The sequence below is a fragment of the Mobula birostris genome, chromosome 2, assembly GCF_030028105.1.
Source record: "Mobula birostris isolate sMobBir1 chromosome 2, sMobBir1.hap1, whole genome shotgun sequence".
NCBI classification, from domain to species: domain Eukaryota; kingdom Metazoa; phylum Chordata; class Chondrichthyes; order Myliobatiformes; family Myliobatidae; genus Mobula; species Mobula birostris.
In genome coordinates, this window is record NC_092371.1 from 51,813,852 (window position 1) to 51,834,174 (window position 20,323).

The window sequence follows — 20,323 nt, forward strand, 5'->3', positions numbered from 1 at the left end:
GTAGTACTGCAACACTGAGTTCTTACCAAGAGAAATTATGTTATTCTTTAGTATTTTGTTCAAACGCTCAAACATGCATTGAGCAATCCCAATCCTTCTTCGAATTTCAACATCAGCCCTGTCGTCAGACGTTATTCTGCTCCCTAAATAATTGAGCTTCCACGTTTGTTTAATTTTTTTGTTGCCTGCTTTCAGTTTACATTTCTGTATTTCTTTCTTCTTTGTGACAACCATACATTCGATCTTCTTGTAGTTGATTGTCATTCCTCTCTTTGCACTTTCTTCAATGACTTTATCTACTATTTCCTGAAGCTTCTCTTTAGAAGTAGCTATCAGCACTGTGTCATCTGTGTATTATAGGTTGTTCAGATTGTATCCACTAATTATCATGCCTGGGATACTGCTAATTTCTCTTAGAACCTTCTTACTATAAAGATTGAACAGGCTGGATGAGAGAATACAACTCTGTCTGACTCCCCTCTTAACCTGGACAAAATCAGTTGTTCCATTGTCAACTCTCATTCCAGCTCATTGTTCCCAATACAAATTTCTGATGATCCTGATATCTTTCCCATCAATGTCCAAGTGATGAAGGATTTGTATAAGCTCTTCATGTCTTACCATATCAAAAGCTTTGGTATAGTAGATGAAACTAAGGTATAGGTCTTTCTGGACCTCTATGGTGTGCTCATAAATCATTCTAAGGATGAAGATTGCATTTCATGTTCCACTATCTTCAATGAAGTTGTGCTGCTCTTGTGTGATCTCCAGCTTCATGCTTTTCTTGCTCTCATCATGGTGAATCATAGCAGGACTTTCACAGCATGACTCATCGAACTAATTATATGGTGTAACTCGCATAATTATGTGGGGGAAATACCTGAGGAAATGAGCAAGTCAGTATTTATTGCATTGCCAAAAAAACTTCAATCAATTAATTGTGTCAGTTGCATCACACAATTAGTTTGATGAGTCATGTTATGAAAGTCCTGCTATGAATCATCATAATAAGAGAAAGAAAAAAAGCGTCAAGTGTGTGTATATATATATATATATTAGAGCACAATATGATACATATTTAAGTTGAGTTACATTTATATTGAGTTGCTTATAGCTAAGCAGGAAGAAGAGTTGTGTATTTAATATTTGAGTAATATTGTAAATAGATTGCTTGATTAAACATTATTTGTTGTTTACATAATTCATTGCAGATTATTTATAAAAGTACATGAATAGCATACGTCATCATGCCACTACATGTAAGTGCCCAATTTGCTAAAATAAAAATGAATCAAGTACACATTATTCCCAGCAAGATTTTAACAAAACTGTGGCTATTTACACTTAATGCCATTCTATACTTGGATTAATGTTGAAAGGTAGACTGGTAGCAATGAAATGTTCTGATGCAATAACATTGCTGCCAATAACGATTGTTATACACATTCGCAGCTTCCAATGTCTGCAAAATGTAATGGTCTATAGATACCTACAATTAGTAGTGGATACAGCCCAGTCCATCACAGGAAAGCCATTGAGCACATCTGCAAGAATTGCTGTCACAAAAATGCAATATCCATCATAAAAGACCTGTCTTCTCGCTGCTGCTGCCAGGAAAGAGGTACAGGAGCCTTAGATCCCCCACCACCAGGTTTAGGAACAGTTATTATCTTTCAACGTTCATGTCCTGAAACCAGCATGAATATTTTTACTCACCTCAACAGTGATTGCACAAACTATGGACTCATTTTTAGAGACTATACAATTCTTGTTCTTAAGATTATTTATCATTATTATTTGTTAATTTTTTTGTATTTGCAGTTTATCTTCTTTTTCCTTATTGGTTGTTTGTGTGTAGTTTTTCATTGATTCTATCGTGTTTCTTTGTATATGCTGTGTAAGCCTGCAAGAAAATAAATCTCAGGGTATATGGTGACATATATGTACTTTGATAATAAATTTACTTTCAACTTTCAAGTTGACCTTTGAACTTTGTTTTCCAGTTCATCAACATATAAACTGGCAAAAAAATTGTATCCGTCTGGTGTAATGTAGCACAGTTGCACTTTTAATTGAATACCGTCACCTCTAAAGTTGTAGCTTTTTCTGGTTACAAAGAGTTAGCTTTTGTTCTATATTTGGGATCACACTCTAAAAAGGAGACAGATTTGTCATTATCACAGAAAATTCCAAATGGTTGGAGTCTACATTCATTGGAGAGATAACAAAATTTAAAGTGTTTACACTTGCTTCTGCAATCCTCTGCCAAAAGATTAACAAATATTTAAATTGTCATTTTCTTCCACAGACAGCTGTATTAAAATAAGTTTCTTCTGTAAATTTTTCCATAAAATAAGAATCAGTAGAATTATCAGTGACAAGTAAGCTAGCAGCAACTGCACAGATACTAATTAAGGTACTAATTTTAATTACATTTTTTACATTGGTTGTAATTTAGAGTGAACCCCTTTGAAGTCAAGTGGGAATAATAAACTTGCCTACTTGGTAATTACTGTCAGCAGGGCTGACTTAGGTCTTTGGAACTAGTACAGAAATGGAAGACTTTTGTCAGCATGCCGAGTAACTTACACAGTGTCCAATTTCATAGACTCTCATCTGTAAAGAACACTAAACAGGGAATTTGATGAGTGGGTGAACATGGTGCTGTGTTTGTACTTTAAAGAAAAATTAATGTTGAATTATTAAGAAGCACCAATGGTGAAAATCCCAGTTGAGAATTTGAAAAGCTGTGAAGAAGTAATAAAAGTATGATCTCACTGCAAATTGAGTGGTGAATACTGCAGCGTTTTTTTCCGCTTTAAGACTGAAAAAGGCTCTCTCTAAAGTGTAATCCAAAGCAACCTAATACTCAGTATGCTAAAACAATATTAATAACTAGACTAAGTTGTAACTAAATTATAAATAGCCATTCAGAAACTGTTAATACTAATTCACCACATTTAATGACTGACATGGCATGGTAAGTGAAGTATTTTAACTATAGTATGTAGAGGTTGGTGGAGTCCACCGTAATGTTCAACAGCCATATTTATAGCAGGCGCTCTAATCTCAATGAACTTTTACATTGGTTTAAGTACTATTGATCCGATGGATAGGGTTAGGAAAGTGGGATGATGAATGACAAACAACCTGTTGGAGAAACACAATGGAACAAACAGTGTCTGAGTCTGGGTTGAAACATCAATAATTTGTTTCCTCCTAGAGATACTATTTCACCCCATTGAATTCTTCAGAACATTGTTTGTTCCTCCAGATTCCAGCAATCTCTTGTACCTCCAGGACTTTGAGTAAAGTAGCAATGAGGATGCAGAAGGTACTGGTGGAGGAACTTCAGCCCTTGCGCTTGTCCAGCAAGTACAAGGTTCTTGAAACTGGTGTGAATGCAAGTTAGGAAGGTTACAAGATTGACCATATTGCAAAGGTATCCAGGATCAATCACGTTGACAGAACAAAAAGAATGCTGCAGTGATAGGGGATGGTATGGTTAATGACACTAACACAAGTGTGTGTCCCAAATGCTGTGCTGCCTGCCCTGTGCAAGGATTAAAGATATATCCTCCCTACTGGAAAGGAGCTTGGATTAGAGGGGCAATGATCCAATTGCCATGGTCATTGTAGGAGTGAACCACATTGTTGTAACTAGGAAACAGATTTTTGTGAGTATGGCCAGCTAAGGATTAAATGATAAAGCAGTTTTAAAATTATTCTAGAGTTACGATGTTATCGATAACATAATAATTGATTAATTAAAATAGATCCAGTTATAAGGAGATACCCTTCCTTTCCCGTCCTGAAGAAGGGTCTTGACCCGAAATGTTGACTGTTTTTTAATTTCCTTAGATACTGCCTGACCTGCTGAGTTCCTCCAACATTTTGTATGTGTTGCTGTGGATTTCCAGCATCTGCCAGAATTTCTCATATTTATGATAAGGAGATAAAACCTATTAATAATTTAAGTTCAAATGATACCATAAGGGCAATATAGGACATTCTAATTCTAGCCAACTCCTATATTAACATGTTGTTAAAGATACATATCCCTGTCATTTACTGCACAGTTCTGTTTTGTTAATATGCTTGCTCGTTGTTTATTCATGAATCCACCCTTCAGCACTGTGACAAAAGGGAAATACTTGAGTGTGTAGAATTTGTGCTCAGAAACTTTCCAAACAGATATCAATACTGTACTTAATATTTAATAGGGTTCTGCTGGTTGTGATGCACCATCACTGTAAATATGTAAATCTGCAAAGTTACCTGACTCCATTCAAAATACTAAAATATGTGATTATAGCCATTGAAAGTATAGCTAATCATTTATTGGTATCTTTCTGTTGAAAAGGTATAAAGCATTCTGTCAGAAGAGTGAGATTCTCTTGGAGGTTTACGGAGTAACTGAAGATCCTTACATTTCTCAGTTACAGCTTCTGAGTGGTTCAGTCTCAGTCACAACAAACAGAACCACACAGGTAATAATCTCCCTCTAGCTATTTGCACATGATAGAAAGTTGAATGAACACTTCAAAGATAGATAGATAGAGAGATAGATAGATACTTTATTTAATCCAAAGGAAATCACAGCATTACAAGTGCACAGATATACAATACTTATAGAAAAGTAAGAAAGAATAAAAAAAATTACCTTAAAAATAAGATGCACATTACCCTACAAGTCAAAGATGACAAGATTTACAAGTTCACACTGATAAGATGATAGTGCAAGAATTACTGTAATATTATACAGTAATGGGTGCACATTCACACCATCCAGATAAAAAGTGATGATTGTATTGAACAGTATTGTACAGGGTGTTCGCAAAAGCAGGTTGTAGTAAACAGAACTAAACAGACCTTAAACAGAGGTTAACAACAGTCTAACAGGAGGAGGTCAACACTTCCCCGGCTATAGGTTGACTCATTATAGAGCCCATGGTCGAGGGTAAGAATGATCTCATATAACGTTCTTTGGAGTAGCGCAGATGTCTTAGTCTAGTACTGAAAGTACTCCTCTGTTCACCCCAAGGTGGTGTGCAATGAGTGAGAAACATTGCCCAGCGTTGGCAAGATTTTCCAGAGGGTACTTTGTTCTATCACAGCCTCCAGTGTGTTCAGTTGGTAAAGACTGGCGTGGGAGAAGTAGGTTTCTACTCATGGGGGGAGGGGAGTGTTGGTGGCAGTACTGGCGAAAGACAAAGAGGTTAAATTCAGTTCAGCTTCACTTGAAATGGGCTGGGATCAGTGTCCTGGCAGATTGAACAACAGCTGTTGATGTTGCTTTAGGGTAAGGAATAGTGGGCAGAGAGTTCAAGTAAGTACTAATTTAGAAAGTTAAAGAGAAAAGACGGGCTAATGAAATTGGTAATGAATGTGACAGGAGGGGTCATTGAATACAAATGTAAGAGCCTCCCTGCAAAGAATGCTAGGGCACAGAAAATAGAAAAAGACAAAATTAAAGGCTCATTGTATGTCTCAATATCAAATTCATAGCAAGATGAACAGATGGCAGGTATGATTTAACAGCCATGGTGGACGCATGATTAAAAGGCTAAGAACAAAACATTACAGGAGAATTGTTACGACTGACTAAAACAAAGCCACATGGAAGCTGCAACTGGGAAATATAAAAGTCTTGATTCACAAAGCAAACTTCTGAGAGAGAGAGAGTCCAGAAAAATCCATGATAATCCAATTCTGTTGACACATTGTCTTATACTTCTGCAACACAAAGATGAAAATAAACAATTAACTACAGTTTCAATTACTCTAATCACCTACTTTTAACTTTAACCATAAGGCTAGAGGAGTCAGGTTGGTACTGGACCCCAAGAAAGGGAGTTTGTGGAGTCCCTCCGAGATGGATTCTTAGAACAGCTTGTACTGGAGCCTACCAGAGAGAACGCAATTCTAGATTTAGTGTTGTGCAGTGAACCGGATTTGATCAGGGACCTCAATGTAAAGGAGCCATTAGGAGGTAGTGACCATAATATGATAAGTTTTAGTCTATAATTTGAGAGGGAGAAGGGAAACTCAGAAGTGTCAGTATTACAGTTGAACAAAGGGATCTATGGTGCTATGAGGGAGGAGCTGGCCAAAGTTCAATGGAACAATACCCTAGCAGGGATGACAGTGGAACGGCAATGGCAAGTGTTTCTGGGAATAATGTGGAAGGTGAAGGATCAGTTCATTCCAAAGAGGAAGAAAGATCCTAAGGGGAGTAAGGGGAGGCCGTGCCTGACAAGGGAAGTAATGGACAGTATAAAAATAAAAGAGAAGAAGTATAACATAGCAAAGACGAATGGGAAGCCGAAGGATTGGGAAACTGTTAAAGAGCAACAGAAGGTAACTAAAAAGGCAATATGCGGAGAAAAAATGAGGTATGAAGGTAAACTAGCCAAGAATATAAAGGAGGATAGATAGTATGTGAAAAGGAAGAAAATAGTTAAGACCAAAATTGGGCCCTTGAAGACAGAAACGGGTGAATTTATTATGGGGAACAAGGAAATGGCAGACGAGTAGAAAAGGTACTTTGGATCTGTCTTCACTAGGGAAGACACAAATAATCTCCCAGATATAATAGTGGCCAAAGGACCTAGGGTAATGGATGAACTGAAGGAAATTTATATTAGGCAGGAAATGGTGTTGGATAGACTGTTGGGTCTGAAGGCTGATAAGTCCCCAGGACCTGATTGCCTGCATCCCAGGGTACTTAAGGAGGTGGCTTTAGAAATCGTGGATGCATTGGTAATCATTTTCAATATGCTATAGATTCAGGATCAGTTCCTGTGGATTGGAGGGTGGCTAATGTTGTCCCTCTCTTCAAGAAGGGAGGAAGAGAGAAAACAGGGAATTATAGACCAGTTAGCCTGACATCGGTGGTGGGAAAGATGCTGGAGTCAATTATAAAAGATGAAATTACGACACATCTGGTTAGCAGTAACAGGATCGGTCCGAGTCAGCATGGATTTACAAAGGGGAAATTGTGCTTGACTAATCTTCTGGAATTTTTTGAGGATGTAACTATGAAAATGGACAAGGGAGAGCCAGTGGATGAAGTGTACCTGGACTTTCAGAAAGCCTTTGGTAAAGTCCCACATAGGAGATTAATGGGCAAAATTAGGGCACATGGTATTGGGGCAGAGTACTGACATGGACTGAAAATTAGCTGGCTGACAGAAAACAAAGAGTAGCGATTAACGGGTCCCTTTCGGAATGGCAGGCGGTGACCAGTGGGGTACCGCAGGGTTCAGTGCTGGGACCGCAGCTGTTTACAAAATATATTAATGACTTAGATGAAGGAATTAAAAGTAATATTAGCAAATTTGCCGATGACACAATGCTGGGTGGCAGTGTGAAGTGTCAGGAGGATGTTATGAGAATGCAGGGTGACTTGGACAGGCTGGGTGAGTGGGCAGGTGCATGGCAGATGCAGTTTAATGTTGATAAATGTGAGGTTATCCACTTTGGTGGTAAGAACAGATTATTATCTAAATGGAGTCAAGTTAGGAAAAGGGGAAGTACAACGAGATCTTGATGTTCATGTACATCAGTCACTGAAAGCAAGCATGCAAATACAGCAGGCAGTGAAGAAAGCTAATGGCATGCTGGCCTTCATAACAAGGGGAATTGAGTATAAGAGCAAAGAGGTCCTTCTGCAGCTGTACAGGGCCCTAGTGAGACCACAACCGGAGTACTGTGTGCAATTTTGGTCTCCATATTTGAGGAAGGACATGCTTGCTATTGAGGGAGTGCAGCATAGGTTCACAAGGTTAATTCCCAGGATGGTGGGACTGTCATATGTTGAAAGGTTGGAGCGACTGGGCTTGTATACTTTGGAATTTAGAAGGCTGAGAGGGGATCTTATTGAAACATATAAGATTATTAAGGGATTCGACATGCTGGAGGCAGGAAGCATGTTCCCGCTGATGGGTGAGTCCAGAACCAGAGGCCACAGTTTAAGAATAAGAGGTAGGCTATTTAGAACGTAGTTGAGGAAAAACATTTTCCACCCAGAGAGTGGTGGATATATGGAATGCTCTGCCCCAGAAGCCTGTGGAGGCCAAGTCACTGGATGCTTTCAAGAAAGAGATGGATAGAGCTCTTAAAGATAGTGAAATCAAAGGTTATGGGGATAAGGCAGGAGCTGGATACTGATTGTGGATGATCAGCCATGATCACAGTGAATGGCGGTGCTGTATCGAAGGGCTGAATGGCCTACTCCTGCACCTATTGCCTATTGTCTATTGTCTATTGTCTACCATAAGATATAGGAGCAGAATTAGGTCATTTGGCCCATCGAGTCTGCTGCACCAGTTCCTCATGGCTGATCCATTCCCCTTTCAGCCCCAATCTCCTGCCTTCTCCTCTTAACCTTTCATGCCCTGACCAATCAAGAATCTATGAATCTCTGCCTTAAAAATACGTAAAGACCTGGCCTTCACAGCTGCCTGTGGCAATTAATTCCACAGATTTACCACTCTCCACCTAAAGAAATTCTCCCTCATCTCTCTTCTAAAAGGTCACCGCTCTACAGTATTTTGAAGCTATGTCCTCTGGTCTTAGATGCTCACACCATAGGAACCTTTCCACATCTGCTCTATCAAGACCATCATCATTCAATAGGTTTCAATGAGGTTACCCCTCATTCTCCAAAATTCAGTGAATACAGGCCCAGAGCTATCAAACACTCTCTATGTGAAAAGACATTTAATCCTGGAATCATTTTTGCGAACCTCCTTTGAACCCTCTCCAGTTTCAGCACATCATTTCCAAGATAAGGATCACAAAACTACACACAATACTCCAAGTGAGGTCTCACCAGTGCTTTATAAAGTCTTAATATTACATCCTTGCTTTTATATTCTAGTAGCCTTGAAATGAATGCTAACATCACATTTGCCTTCCTCATCACAGAGTCAACCTGCAAATTAACCTTTAGGGAACTCTGCATAAGTACTCTCAAATCCCTTTGTGCCTCAGATTTTTGTATTTTCTCTCCATTTAGAAAATAGTTAACCCTTTCATTTCTTCTACCAAAGTACATGACCATACAATTCCTGACAGTGTATTCCATGTCGTTTCTTTGCCCATGCATCTAATCTAACCAAATCGCCTGTAGCCTTCCTATTTCCTCAAAATGAACATTTTGACTATTGTCAAGAGAATTTACAGAATTACATATTTACATTCAAACTAGCAGAATTGGGGTGGCCTGCAGGGAATAAGCGCTGAGCAGAACTGAATAGGCCCGGACTATTTCAAATTATTCCTTTATACTCTGTGTTTATGGCTTGTCTTTTTTGTACCGTTTGCGTGATTTGTTTTTTCTTGCACTTGGTGAGTTTGATGTTGATTCCTTGAACGGGTTCCATTGTTGTCTTTGTTTCATGGCTATCTGTGGGGAAGTTGAATCTCAGGATTGCATACTGCATACAAATTTTGAATGATGTCTGTTCGGAAACCCAGACACCCAAAATATGTCCCTTTTGTTAGTGTAATGGGATGGCTCCGTCAATATACAACTAACAAGAAGGCTAACTGACAAACAGCTCTGTCCTGAACTCTGCCTTAAGAGGCAGAGATATACCTTTACCAATGTGCTTGTAACAGGGACATTCTTTTAGTCTTTTCCTAGGTAGTTTCAATGGGACACAATCAAATTCCCACAGCCAATGATTGGTTTCACTAGCCACAGTCGAAAGAAAAGTTGTGCAGAGGTTTTATTTCCTGAAGAGAGGTTTACATTTTTCTTAATCCATAATTACGCTATCCATAATTTCATAACCCCAGAATGATCCCTAGCAAGTGTAAGGGGGTTTCGACTTTTATGTTACTGCGGAGGCTAATTAAAATGGTGTTTTTGTTATGTTAATCTGGGGAATGTGGCTTTGTTGTGCTTTAACGCTGAGAAAGTTTGCGCTAGCAGCTTATTGTGGTTTAGAGGGTGATAAAAGGGTGCTATTAACCAATTGGGATAGTTGTTATGGTTTTGGTGTATTTGAAGATACTGTTTGCGAGGGGGTTTGGGGGCAGAAGGCGGGAGAGCGAGACAGAGGATGGACCAGGTGCTGTGAGTCCGCTAATGGGGTCGGACCCCGAGCGGGACGTTCGGTGAGGAGACGGAGACGGACTCGTGTGGAGCGTCTGGTCGAGGTGATCCGAGGGGGTCGCAGGGTGAAGAAGAAGGTCCTTGAGCTCCAATGGTTTTTGTGCACGAAGAGATTGAACTTTGATAAGTGTTGGCGCCTTTTTTTTCGCATTACTTTCCTCTCTGTATCAAATGCATATTAATGTCATAGAATTAGTAATATCTATAAACTATAAATCATTTAATTGCATCTGGTGTATTGTCTGTTATTTGGGTGGGGTGGGGTACCTCACACAGCATCCACACAAACGAATTACCCAGTTTGGCGGTGCCGAGGCTGTTTCCCTAGACGACAGCGAGCCGAGCGACCCTGAGGGTGGCCAGGGGGGCTACCCAAGTACATGGGTACAGGAGTAGGAGCATCTTATGCTAATCACATGTATAAATTTTGATGTTCTTTAACAAATGAGGATAAACTTCTTATAGAGGGATTGCAGCAAATGTTCACCAGAGAGGTTCCTGGGATAGTAGCCTGTATACTTTTAGAGGTTTATGTAAACTAGGCCTTCATTTTCTGAATGTAACAGATGAGGGGTCTGACTATACTTGCAGCCAACTTTGTTCATAACACAAAGACAGGAGGGAAAGAAAGTTGTGAAGAGAAAACAAAGAGTATGCTGGCTCATAGATACATAGAAATAGGTGCATGAAATTGATGAGTAGGATATAATATTAGAAAGAGCTTTTCCTCTTAGGTAGGAAGTACAGAGAGAAAAAAAAACAAAAAATTATCTAACTGGAGAAAGACAACCAAATATTCCTACACAGAAATTGCCTCCACTTATGAGAGGATAATGTTTTATAAGAAAGGGCTGCTGATTCAAGAGAGATGAAAATGAATTCTCTTTTTCAGAGGGTTGTGAATCTTGGGAATTTTACCTTTCAATATATCTTAGACAAACGTTGATACAAAGTTATAAAATCATTTAGAGTATTAAGTCAAAATACAAATAGAAGGGTAATATATTAGGGTCAGACTATCATATTGTTGCCCAAAAGGTATTTTATTTTTGTTAATCCAAAACATAAATTATTTTATTTATATATATATATCAAACTATTTCTATATTCTAATATATTGCTTGCACACATGATTTGATATTCTATGCTATTTATTATTACATAAAACAATTTAAATAATGAATAGAAAAAATAATGGAGCTAATGAAAAAAGATTTCACTTGAAAGCTTGAAGTTTCTTCATCCAGTGTACAGGTTTTCAATACTCAAAATACATTTCCATAAACCTTTAATATATCTTGATTTCCACATTTTGATATTTTAGAGAGTTCTTACACAGTTCACCATCTGTCCCTACGCTACAATTTTATATTGTAATGTAAATGCTAATATCGCTTGAAAGTATATGTTACTCATTAACAGCACAGCCAAAATCTGCTTTCTTGTGTAAATAGTGTTCTCAACAGGCTTTTGCTGACGTATTGATGTTGACTGTACTTATTAAATCCTCAACCACTATCTGAACAGTAAAGTTTTCCTCATCACAGGAAATGAAAATAAAAAGTACGCCTTGGTTCTAAAAAGAAAAAAATGTACAAAATTTTATTTAGTGTTTGGCTATGTTGTTGGGAAGTTAAAAAATATCAAAATATTTTTAGTAATTTAATTTTGGTAGAACTTTTCAGCCAATACATCATGAAACAGACATAGGGCTGGCAAATCTGACACTGAACTCAATGGTAATTATCCTGCCTGCTGGGTGAACAGATATTTACCATGTAGTGAGTTCTTACTCACCCCACACGTGTACTTCAATATCTCCAAAGCATAAATTAGTATCTCTATTCAAGTAACCTTGGCAAATCCTTTCCCAAAGAGAGGTAAATAAACAACTATGTACACAAGGCATTTGTTGATGTTCATTTGCTTCATTATAATGAGCCCTATGAATTATTTTGATTTTTTCATGCTTTGTTTCAATGGTGAATTTCAAGAAGCCCATGGAACTCAAACATATTTTGTTAAACTTAAAGTCTCAGTGAAAACCTTAATCAGATAATCCTATTTAAATATTATAAGCAGCTACCTGCTCATTTGGAAGAGATTGTCTACATGTACTGAAATCTGCTCAGCTAAACTTCAACTTCATCTTGCCTGGTTTAAAATCCTTTGTCAATTTTATGAACCCTCCTGAACCCTGTGTGCCATTTACAGTTAAAATTTTCCCCTTCCACTCTTATTCCTATATGCTCTTTAAAATCCATAAATAAAATAGCATATATAAAGTCAATATTTAAATAGCTTGAATAAAATCATAATTGAATATATTACTGATAAATATACTTCTCTAATACTGCTTTCATTGCATTACCAATTGTAAAAAATGATAATAACTGTTCAATGAATGACTTCAATTTATAAAGCCTTTTCCATGACCTCAGGACAGCTCAAAGTGTTTTACAACCAATTAAATTCTTAAGAAATAAATTCAGTGATGTGATATAGGAAAATGGACTATTTGCCAAAAGCAAGGCCCCATAGGAGAAATAATTAAGATAATATGCAGTGACCATATTTTCCATTCAGTTCAATAGTGTGACACATATCTTCTAAATTAGTATTCCAAATAAATTCTCTTTTTGATACAATTGTAACCCATAAATATGTCTTTACATACCTCAATTTCATTAATACTTTGTGTCAATTTACTTAGAAATGCAACCAAATGGAGGAATCTTTTGAGAGAAAACAAGGAGGTAGCTTCAAATATGGATTTAAACATTCTCTTTAAAATTGCAGTGTGTGAACAAAAAAAGTAAATTAATTCCCTCAGAGTTAAAAATAATTGTTGTACTTATTCAGACTGATAACAGACCATCCTTAATTCTTTTCCCTTTTCCTTGAAGAATTACTTGACGAAAGCAGTAAAAATATGGCTGGACAATAAAGAGAAAGGAGCACGCTGTTGAACTGGGAACATCAATATCAACAGGCAGATGCATGGCAGGGAGTTGCCTTGGTGAGCACCATTTGAACTTGTCAGGTGTTCCAATTAAATGCAGCATTTTGTAAATCACACAGACTATTTGTAATGTAAAATTAAATGACACATGCTAGAGAACTGACATTGCAAGGAGTTCTGGGTGATAGTTATTCATTTAGCACAATAAAATATGAATTATTTACTGTTATTTTGTGTTGTATTTGATCTTTATGTTAATGAAGAGCTCTTTTAAAATAGTTTCTTCACTAACATATGTCATTGGTGCACAGCAATAGTTAGGAATTGTGTTATACGTGCTCTTTGAAATTCTCTCTGCAGTGACTGAAATTGTCTGAAGACCTTTGTAACTTCCCTATTTTAAATATTAAAAAAGTTAAAAGCATTCGGAAGCATTTTTGATTAATTTCCTGTCAATACATAATGTCCTCACAGAAAATGTATAGTTTAAAAAACTTCTAAGAATAAAATTATATACATTTTAGACCCTGCACTTCAACATATTATTGCAACTGAGGGCAATTGCATTATGCATGATAGACCAGCTGGTTGACATACTGGAGTGTTTCCTCTGCATACTCTGCCATCCAATTTGGGTGCATTGGTCATGGGTCACAGGGGAATAGGGAAAAAACAGGGAAGTGATAAGGAATCATTCGGCAGAAAGATTATGTGAATGTATTGGGGATTACGACTGAAAGGAAGAGTATTAAGGATTGCAGTCATTTGAGGATTGTGCTAGGGTGCATTAAAGAGACAATTACCACTTGGAGTATGTCTTTATGCTAAATTGAACAACTCAGAACTGATTCCCAGATCTAGATTTTTTGATCTGCAACCCATTCAAATAGGCCTTCTTTAACATGACAAATCATATATTTTATATATTGTACATTGTGGAAGCCTACTTTTAAGGGTCTCGGACCCAAACATCGACTGTTTATTCCCCTCCATAGATGCTGCCTGACCTGCTGTGTTCCTCCAGCATTTGGTGTGCATTATTATGTGTGCTTTTTATGGGACACATGTGTACCAACGAAGTTCATGAAATTGGCATCCAGCCATGTAATGCATCCAATTGGATACGACTGCTTCAGTCAATTACTTTTCCATACCATTTGTTAGATGCATGGATAACTTGGAAGGAAAATGCTGAATCTTGTTGACTATACAGTGAGTCAAGGCTAATCAATTCTTTTGAGAAAAGGTTCAAAACATGGCATTCATAAATGTACACCGTTCTTGTGCCAAATGCAGCATGCTAAAGTTCCATGGCATGCTTACGAATTCTGGTATGTTTTGGCTTGGGCTATTCAGCCTTGAATTTATAACGAAACATGACATCTTTTTCAGGCTGCAGCATTCCAAATCCATATCTGGAAGTGTCAAAGGCTGGAATTTTTGTCTTTGGATCAGAAAGTTCAAAATCAAAGCAGCTTAGCATTATAAAAACAAACCTACAAGATGAAAAGAAAAACTGATTTCAGTTACGTTCAATAAGTTATCCAAATAATAATGCAGCTACTAAGAACACATTTACTATTTTGATATATTTTCCCATGTAACTGTAACTGGAAAAAAAAACAGTGAACAATCAATATTACCGAGATACACTGTACTTGCTGATGTTCATCTGGTCTCCTACCAGGATGCCCTTAGACCATAAGACCATAAGATAGAGGAACAGAATTCGGCTATTTGACCCATTGAGTCTGCTCCGCCATTCCATCAAGGCTGATTCCAGATCCCACTCAACCCCATACACCTGCCTTCTCACCACATCCTTTGATGCCCTGACTGATCAGGAAACTATCAACTTCCACTTTAAAAATATCCACTGAGTTGGCCTCCACTGCAGTGTGTTGCAGGTCATTCCACAAATTCACTACTCACTGGCTAAAACAATTCTTCCTTTCCTCTGTTCTAAAAGATTGCCCATCAGTAGGTTTCAATGAGATCTCCCCACATTCTTCTATATTCCAGTGAGTACAGACTCAAAGCTGCAAAACACTCCTCATATATTAACCCCTTCATTCCCAGAATCATCTTTGTGACCCTCTTCTGGACTCTCTTCAATAACAACACATCCTTTCTGAGATATGGGGCCCAAAACTATTGACAATACTCCAAGTGAAGCCTGACTAGTGTCTTATAAAGCCTCAGCATTATCCCCCTGAAATAAATGCCAACATTGCATTTGCTTTCTTTGCCACAGACTCAACCTGTAACTTAACCTTCTGGGTGTCTTGCACAAGGACTCCTAAGTCCCTCTGCAGCCTTGTCGTTTGAAACTTCTTCTCATTTAGACAACAGTCCGCACTATTCTTCCTTTTACCAAAATGCATTTTCGTACATTTTCCAAAGCTGTATTCCATCTGCCACTTTTTTGCCCGTTCTTCCAATTTGTCTAAGTCCTACGGCAATTGCAATGCTTCCACAGCACTACCTACCCCTCCACCTATCATTGTGTCATCTGCAAACATTGCACAAAGCTATCAATTCCATTATCTAAATCATTGACAAACAATATGAAAAGTAGCATCCCAATACTGACCCCAGAGGAACACCACTAGACACTGGCAGCTAACTAGAAAGGCACCTTTTATTCCCACTCACAGCCTCCTGCCTGTCAGCCATTCCTCTATCTATGCCAATATCTTTCCTGTATCACCATAGGATTTTATCTTGTTGAGCAGCCTCGTGTGGTACCTTATCAAATGCCTTCTGAAAATCTATGTAAATGACATCCACTGCCACTCCTTTGTCCATACTACTTGTTACATCCTCAAAGAGCTCTAACAGATTTGTCAGGCAAGATTTTCCTTTACAGAAACTATGCTGACTTTGACTTATTTTATCATTAGTCTCCAAGTACACTGAAACTTCATCCTTAATAAATGACTCCAACACATTCCCAACCACTGAGGTTAGGCTAACTGGCCTATAATTTTCTTTCTTTTGCCTTCCTCCTTTCTTAAAAATTGGTGTGACATTTGCAATCTTCCAGTCCTCTGCGACCATGCCAGATCAAGTGATTCTTGAAAGATCATGACCAGTGCATCCGTTATCTCTTCAGCAACCTCTTTCAAGACTCTGGGATGTAGTCCATCTGATCCACCGTAAGACCTTTGAGGTTGCCTAGCACATTTTTCTTTATAATAGCAATCGCACTCACACTCATGGACGTCTGTCACTTATGGACCTCCGGCACACTGCTGGTGTCTTTCACAGTGAAGGCAGATCAAAGTACTCATTAAGTTCATCTGCTATTTCTTTCCCCCCCACCACCCCCAATCCTACCTCACCAGCATAATTTTCCAGTGGTCCAACATCAGCTCTCACCTCTACTTTACTCTTTATATAACTGAAAAAAAACTTTTAGTATCCTGCTTTATATTATTGGCTAATTTGCCCTCATATTTCATCTTTTCCCTCCTTAAAGCTTTTTTAGTTGTCCCTTGTTGGATTTTAAAAGCCTCCCAATCATCCAACTTCCCACTCACTTTTACTATCTTATATGCCCTTCCCGTAGCTTTTATGCAGTGCTTAACTTCCTTTGTCAGCCACAGTTGCCTACCCCTGCCATTTGAGAACAACTTCTTCCGTGGAACATATCTATCCTTCGCCTTGTGAACTATTACCAGAAACTTCAGCCACTTCTGCTCTGCTGTCATCCTCGACAGTATCCTCCTCCAATTTACCTGGGCAAGCTCCTCTCTCATGACTCTGCAATTCCTTTTTTCCATTGTGATACTGATACATGTTGCTTATACTTCACCCTCTCAAATTGCAGTATGAGTTCAATCATATTTTGATCACTGTCTCCTTAGGGTTCCTTTCTGTTAAGCTCCCTCGTAAGATCTGGGTTATTACACAACACACAATCTAAGATGGCCTTTCCCTGAGTAGGATCAAGCACAAGCTGCTCTAAAAAGCCGACTTGTCGGCATTCAATGAATTCCCTCTCTTGCAATCTGACACCAGTTTGATTTTCCCAATCCCCTTGCACATTGAAGTCTCCCATTACAATTGTGACATTACCCTTATTACATGTCTTGAGGATGTTCCAGCATTTATTAGGAACATAAGGCATTCTTATCTAAAATAGGTAATGATCTCTTCAGTATGATAAACAACAAAGCAATTCTAACTTGTCTCTGTTATTAGTCACATGACTATGCTTTTGAAGGCTATAGACAATAACTTTTATGATGCTGAGTCACTAAAGTCAGTCTATAATATAGGAAGCAAAAGTAGAAATTTTACGATACAATTCATAAAGCAGTGTCAGTAAGAGAAATCAGTCAATGTTTTTGGTCAGTGACCCTCAAAATTACATGTGGAGGGAAGTGTGGAGAATTTAAAGCAGAGCTGGGAGGAGGATGATTAAGAAGTAAAACAACAGATGATATGGAGATCAGTTAGAACAGATTAGATGAGAAGAAGCATGAAGACTGATGTAAAAAGGGCATTAAAATAGGGTGTGAAAGGGACACCGCATGATAATTTGAAACTATGGGAGAGAGTTAGAAAATTCAATGATCATTCTGGAAGTTTGCAAAGCACCTAGACAAGAATATAGGATGTTGCTTTTCTAGATTACATTGGGCAGTGGAGGAAACTGCAGATAGACAGGTCAGTGCTATGATTTGTAATTCCAAAAACTAATTGAAAGTAAAACACAGACATTGGGAATAATGTGCCTACTTTGCTTTACTTTAGTTAGGGTGCACAATATGACATGGATGTGTAATGATGTTGCCATTCATGTACTTCTTACTTATGACCCATAATGAATTATGTAAACAAATGAAGAATGCTTAATCTAACAGTATATTTATAATATTACTCAAATATTGCTAAGATATCAAATACACAACATTCAGAACGAGGATGGGATTAAAACTTAAACTGCATGCAACAGGATACTAAGGATCTCTCCTATGAACTAAACATGGATGCTCTGCAAAGTGATCTGAGTCTGATTTCTCTAATACAGAGGAGAGCTCATTGTAAACACAAGATGCAGTGGACTAGACTCGATGAAGTGCTAGAGAACTGCTACTTCTTCTGGAATGATTGTTTTGGCCCTTGAATGGTGGGAAGTGTACATGTGAATGGACAAATGGCGCATTTCCTTCAGCTGCATGGGATGTTTCATATTCTCACATCTGCAGTTTTATTTGTTCTTCGCTACAGTGCAGGAGTGCATTCACTGAGTGACCAATGCATTTTCAAGAGAATTCTGAGAAAAGCAATTGAGCTTGGAACCACAGGAGAGCACCTTGAGATAGGATCATTCAATATTATGGAGCTGCTAACTTCCTTGACATGCTAAGTACAACAGTTGGCTTGATCTTGCTTTTCGTATTATATAGTGGAAATTCTCAATTTCAATGATTGTCGTGCTTTTTGACAGAAGCACCAGATTGGGTACATATGTAGTACATCTATAAAACACTTACATTTTTAGGCTGTTTATAGCAAAGGGCCGCCCAATGCAAACATTAGATCCAGCCCCCCAAGGCAAAATGTAGTGCTTCAACTGCTTCCCACTCTTGAAGAAATTAGTTTTCCTTGTTCCATCCTGGTGCAAAAACCTGTCATATTTAAATTTCTGTAAATTCAAAAAGAAAATTTTATTGAAGTTCACTTATTTTTGAGTGAAGTGCAGTAATAAGGCCACATCACAAAGATGAACTGGTTGCTTATTATGAACAAATGTGCAATTGAACCTATAGTATTGTCTCTAAAACATTTTTAAAACTAAAACTTTTGTGTGATATATCTGATCAGTAATTCTTTGATATGGTAATTCATATTTGTCTTTTTCCCACCATGGGATGCTTGCAAATTCACAGACAGGATATTATGAATGTGACGATAACATTAGAGGAGGCCAGTGCATCACACCTGAATGGGCTTAGAACAGGAAAGCATGGCATTCCCTATAGCAATGCCATTCCCTATTCCCAGATCCTCTGTCTCCACCACATCTGCTCTGAGGATGAGGTTTTCCGTTCCAGGACATCTCAAATGTCCTCTTTCTTTAAGGATCGTGGTTTCCCTTCTGCTGTCATCAGTGATGCCCTCACCGCATCTCCTCCATTTCCCGCACTTCGGCTCTCACCCCGTCCTCCCGCCACCACAACAGGGACAGAGTTCCCCTTGTCCTCACCTACCATCCCACCAACCTCCGGATCCAACACATTATCCTCCGCAACTTCCGCCACCTTCAACAGGACCCCACTACTAAGCACATCTTTCCCTCTCCACCCCTCTCCGCCTTCCACAGGGATCGGTCCCTCTGCGACTCCCTGGTCCACACGTCCCTCCCCACAGATCTCCCACCTGGCACTTATCCCTGTAAGTGCAAGTGCTACCTCTGTCCCTACATCTCCTCTCTTGCCACCATTCAGGGCCCCAAACAGTCCTTCCAAATGAGGCAACACTTCACTTGTGAGTCTGTTGGGGTCATCTATTGCATCCGGTGCTCCCGGTGCGGCCTCATCGACATCGGTGAAACCCGACGCAGATTGGGGGACCGCTTCGTCCAGCACCTCTGCTCCGTCCGCCAAAACAGACAGGATCTCCCAGTAGCCACCCACTTCAACTCTGCTTCCCACTCCCATTCAGATATGTCCATACATGGCCTCCTCAACTGCCATGATGAGGCTAAACTCAGGTTGGAGGAGCAACACCTCATATACCGTCTAGGTAGTCTCCAGCCCCTTGGTATGAACATAGAATTCTCCAACTTCTGGTTATTCCCTCCCCCTCCCTTCCCCTATCCCTATGTCACTCTGCCCCCTCCCCCAGCTGCCTATCATCTCCCTCTTGGTTCTGCCTCCTTCTACTACCCATTGTGTTTTCCCCTATTCTTTCTTCACCTTTCCTGCCTATCACTTCCCTGCCTCCCTTCCCCCACCCCTTTATCTTTCCCCTTACTGGTTTTTCACCTGGAACCCACCAGCCTTCTCCTTCCCACCCTCCCCCCACCTTCTTTATAGGGCCTCTGCCCCTTCCCTCTACAGTCCTGACGAAGGGTTCCGGCCCGAAACGTCAACTGATCTTTTCCGTGGATGCTGCCCGACCTGCTGAGTTCCTCCAGCGTGTTGTGAGTGTTGCTTTGACCCCAGCATCTGCAGATTATTTTGCGTTTAAGCATTATAGGGACTTAGCTTCTTCAAATCCAG

General features: G+C 39.0%; 1 protein-coding gene across 2 annotated transcripts in view; it reads right to left on the reverse strand.

Moving 5' to 3' along the window:
* Positions 1–11,775: 11,775 nt before the first annotated feature.
* The window catches only part of ptgis (prostaglandin I2 (prostacyclin) synthase), a 62,373-nt gene continuing 53,825 nt past the window's right edge, over positions 11,776–20,323 (reverse strand). For both annotated transcript variants that reach the window (XM_072240802.1, XM_072240812.1), the window contains exons 9-10: positions 18,593–18,744; positions 11,776–14,584 (exon numbers count right to left, since the gene is read on the reverse strand). In XM_072240802.1, coding sequence (XP_072096903.1) covers positions 14,437–14,584; positions 18,593–18,744 — 300 coding nt within the window. In that variant the 3' untranslated portion in view covers positions 11,776–14,436. The remainder of the gene's footprint in view (positions 14,585–18,592; positions 18,745–20,323) is intronic.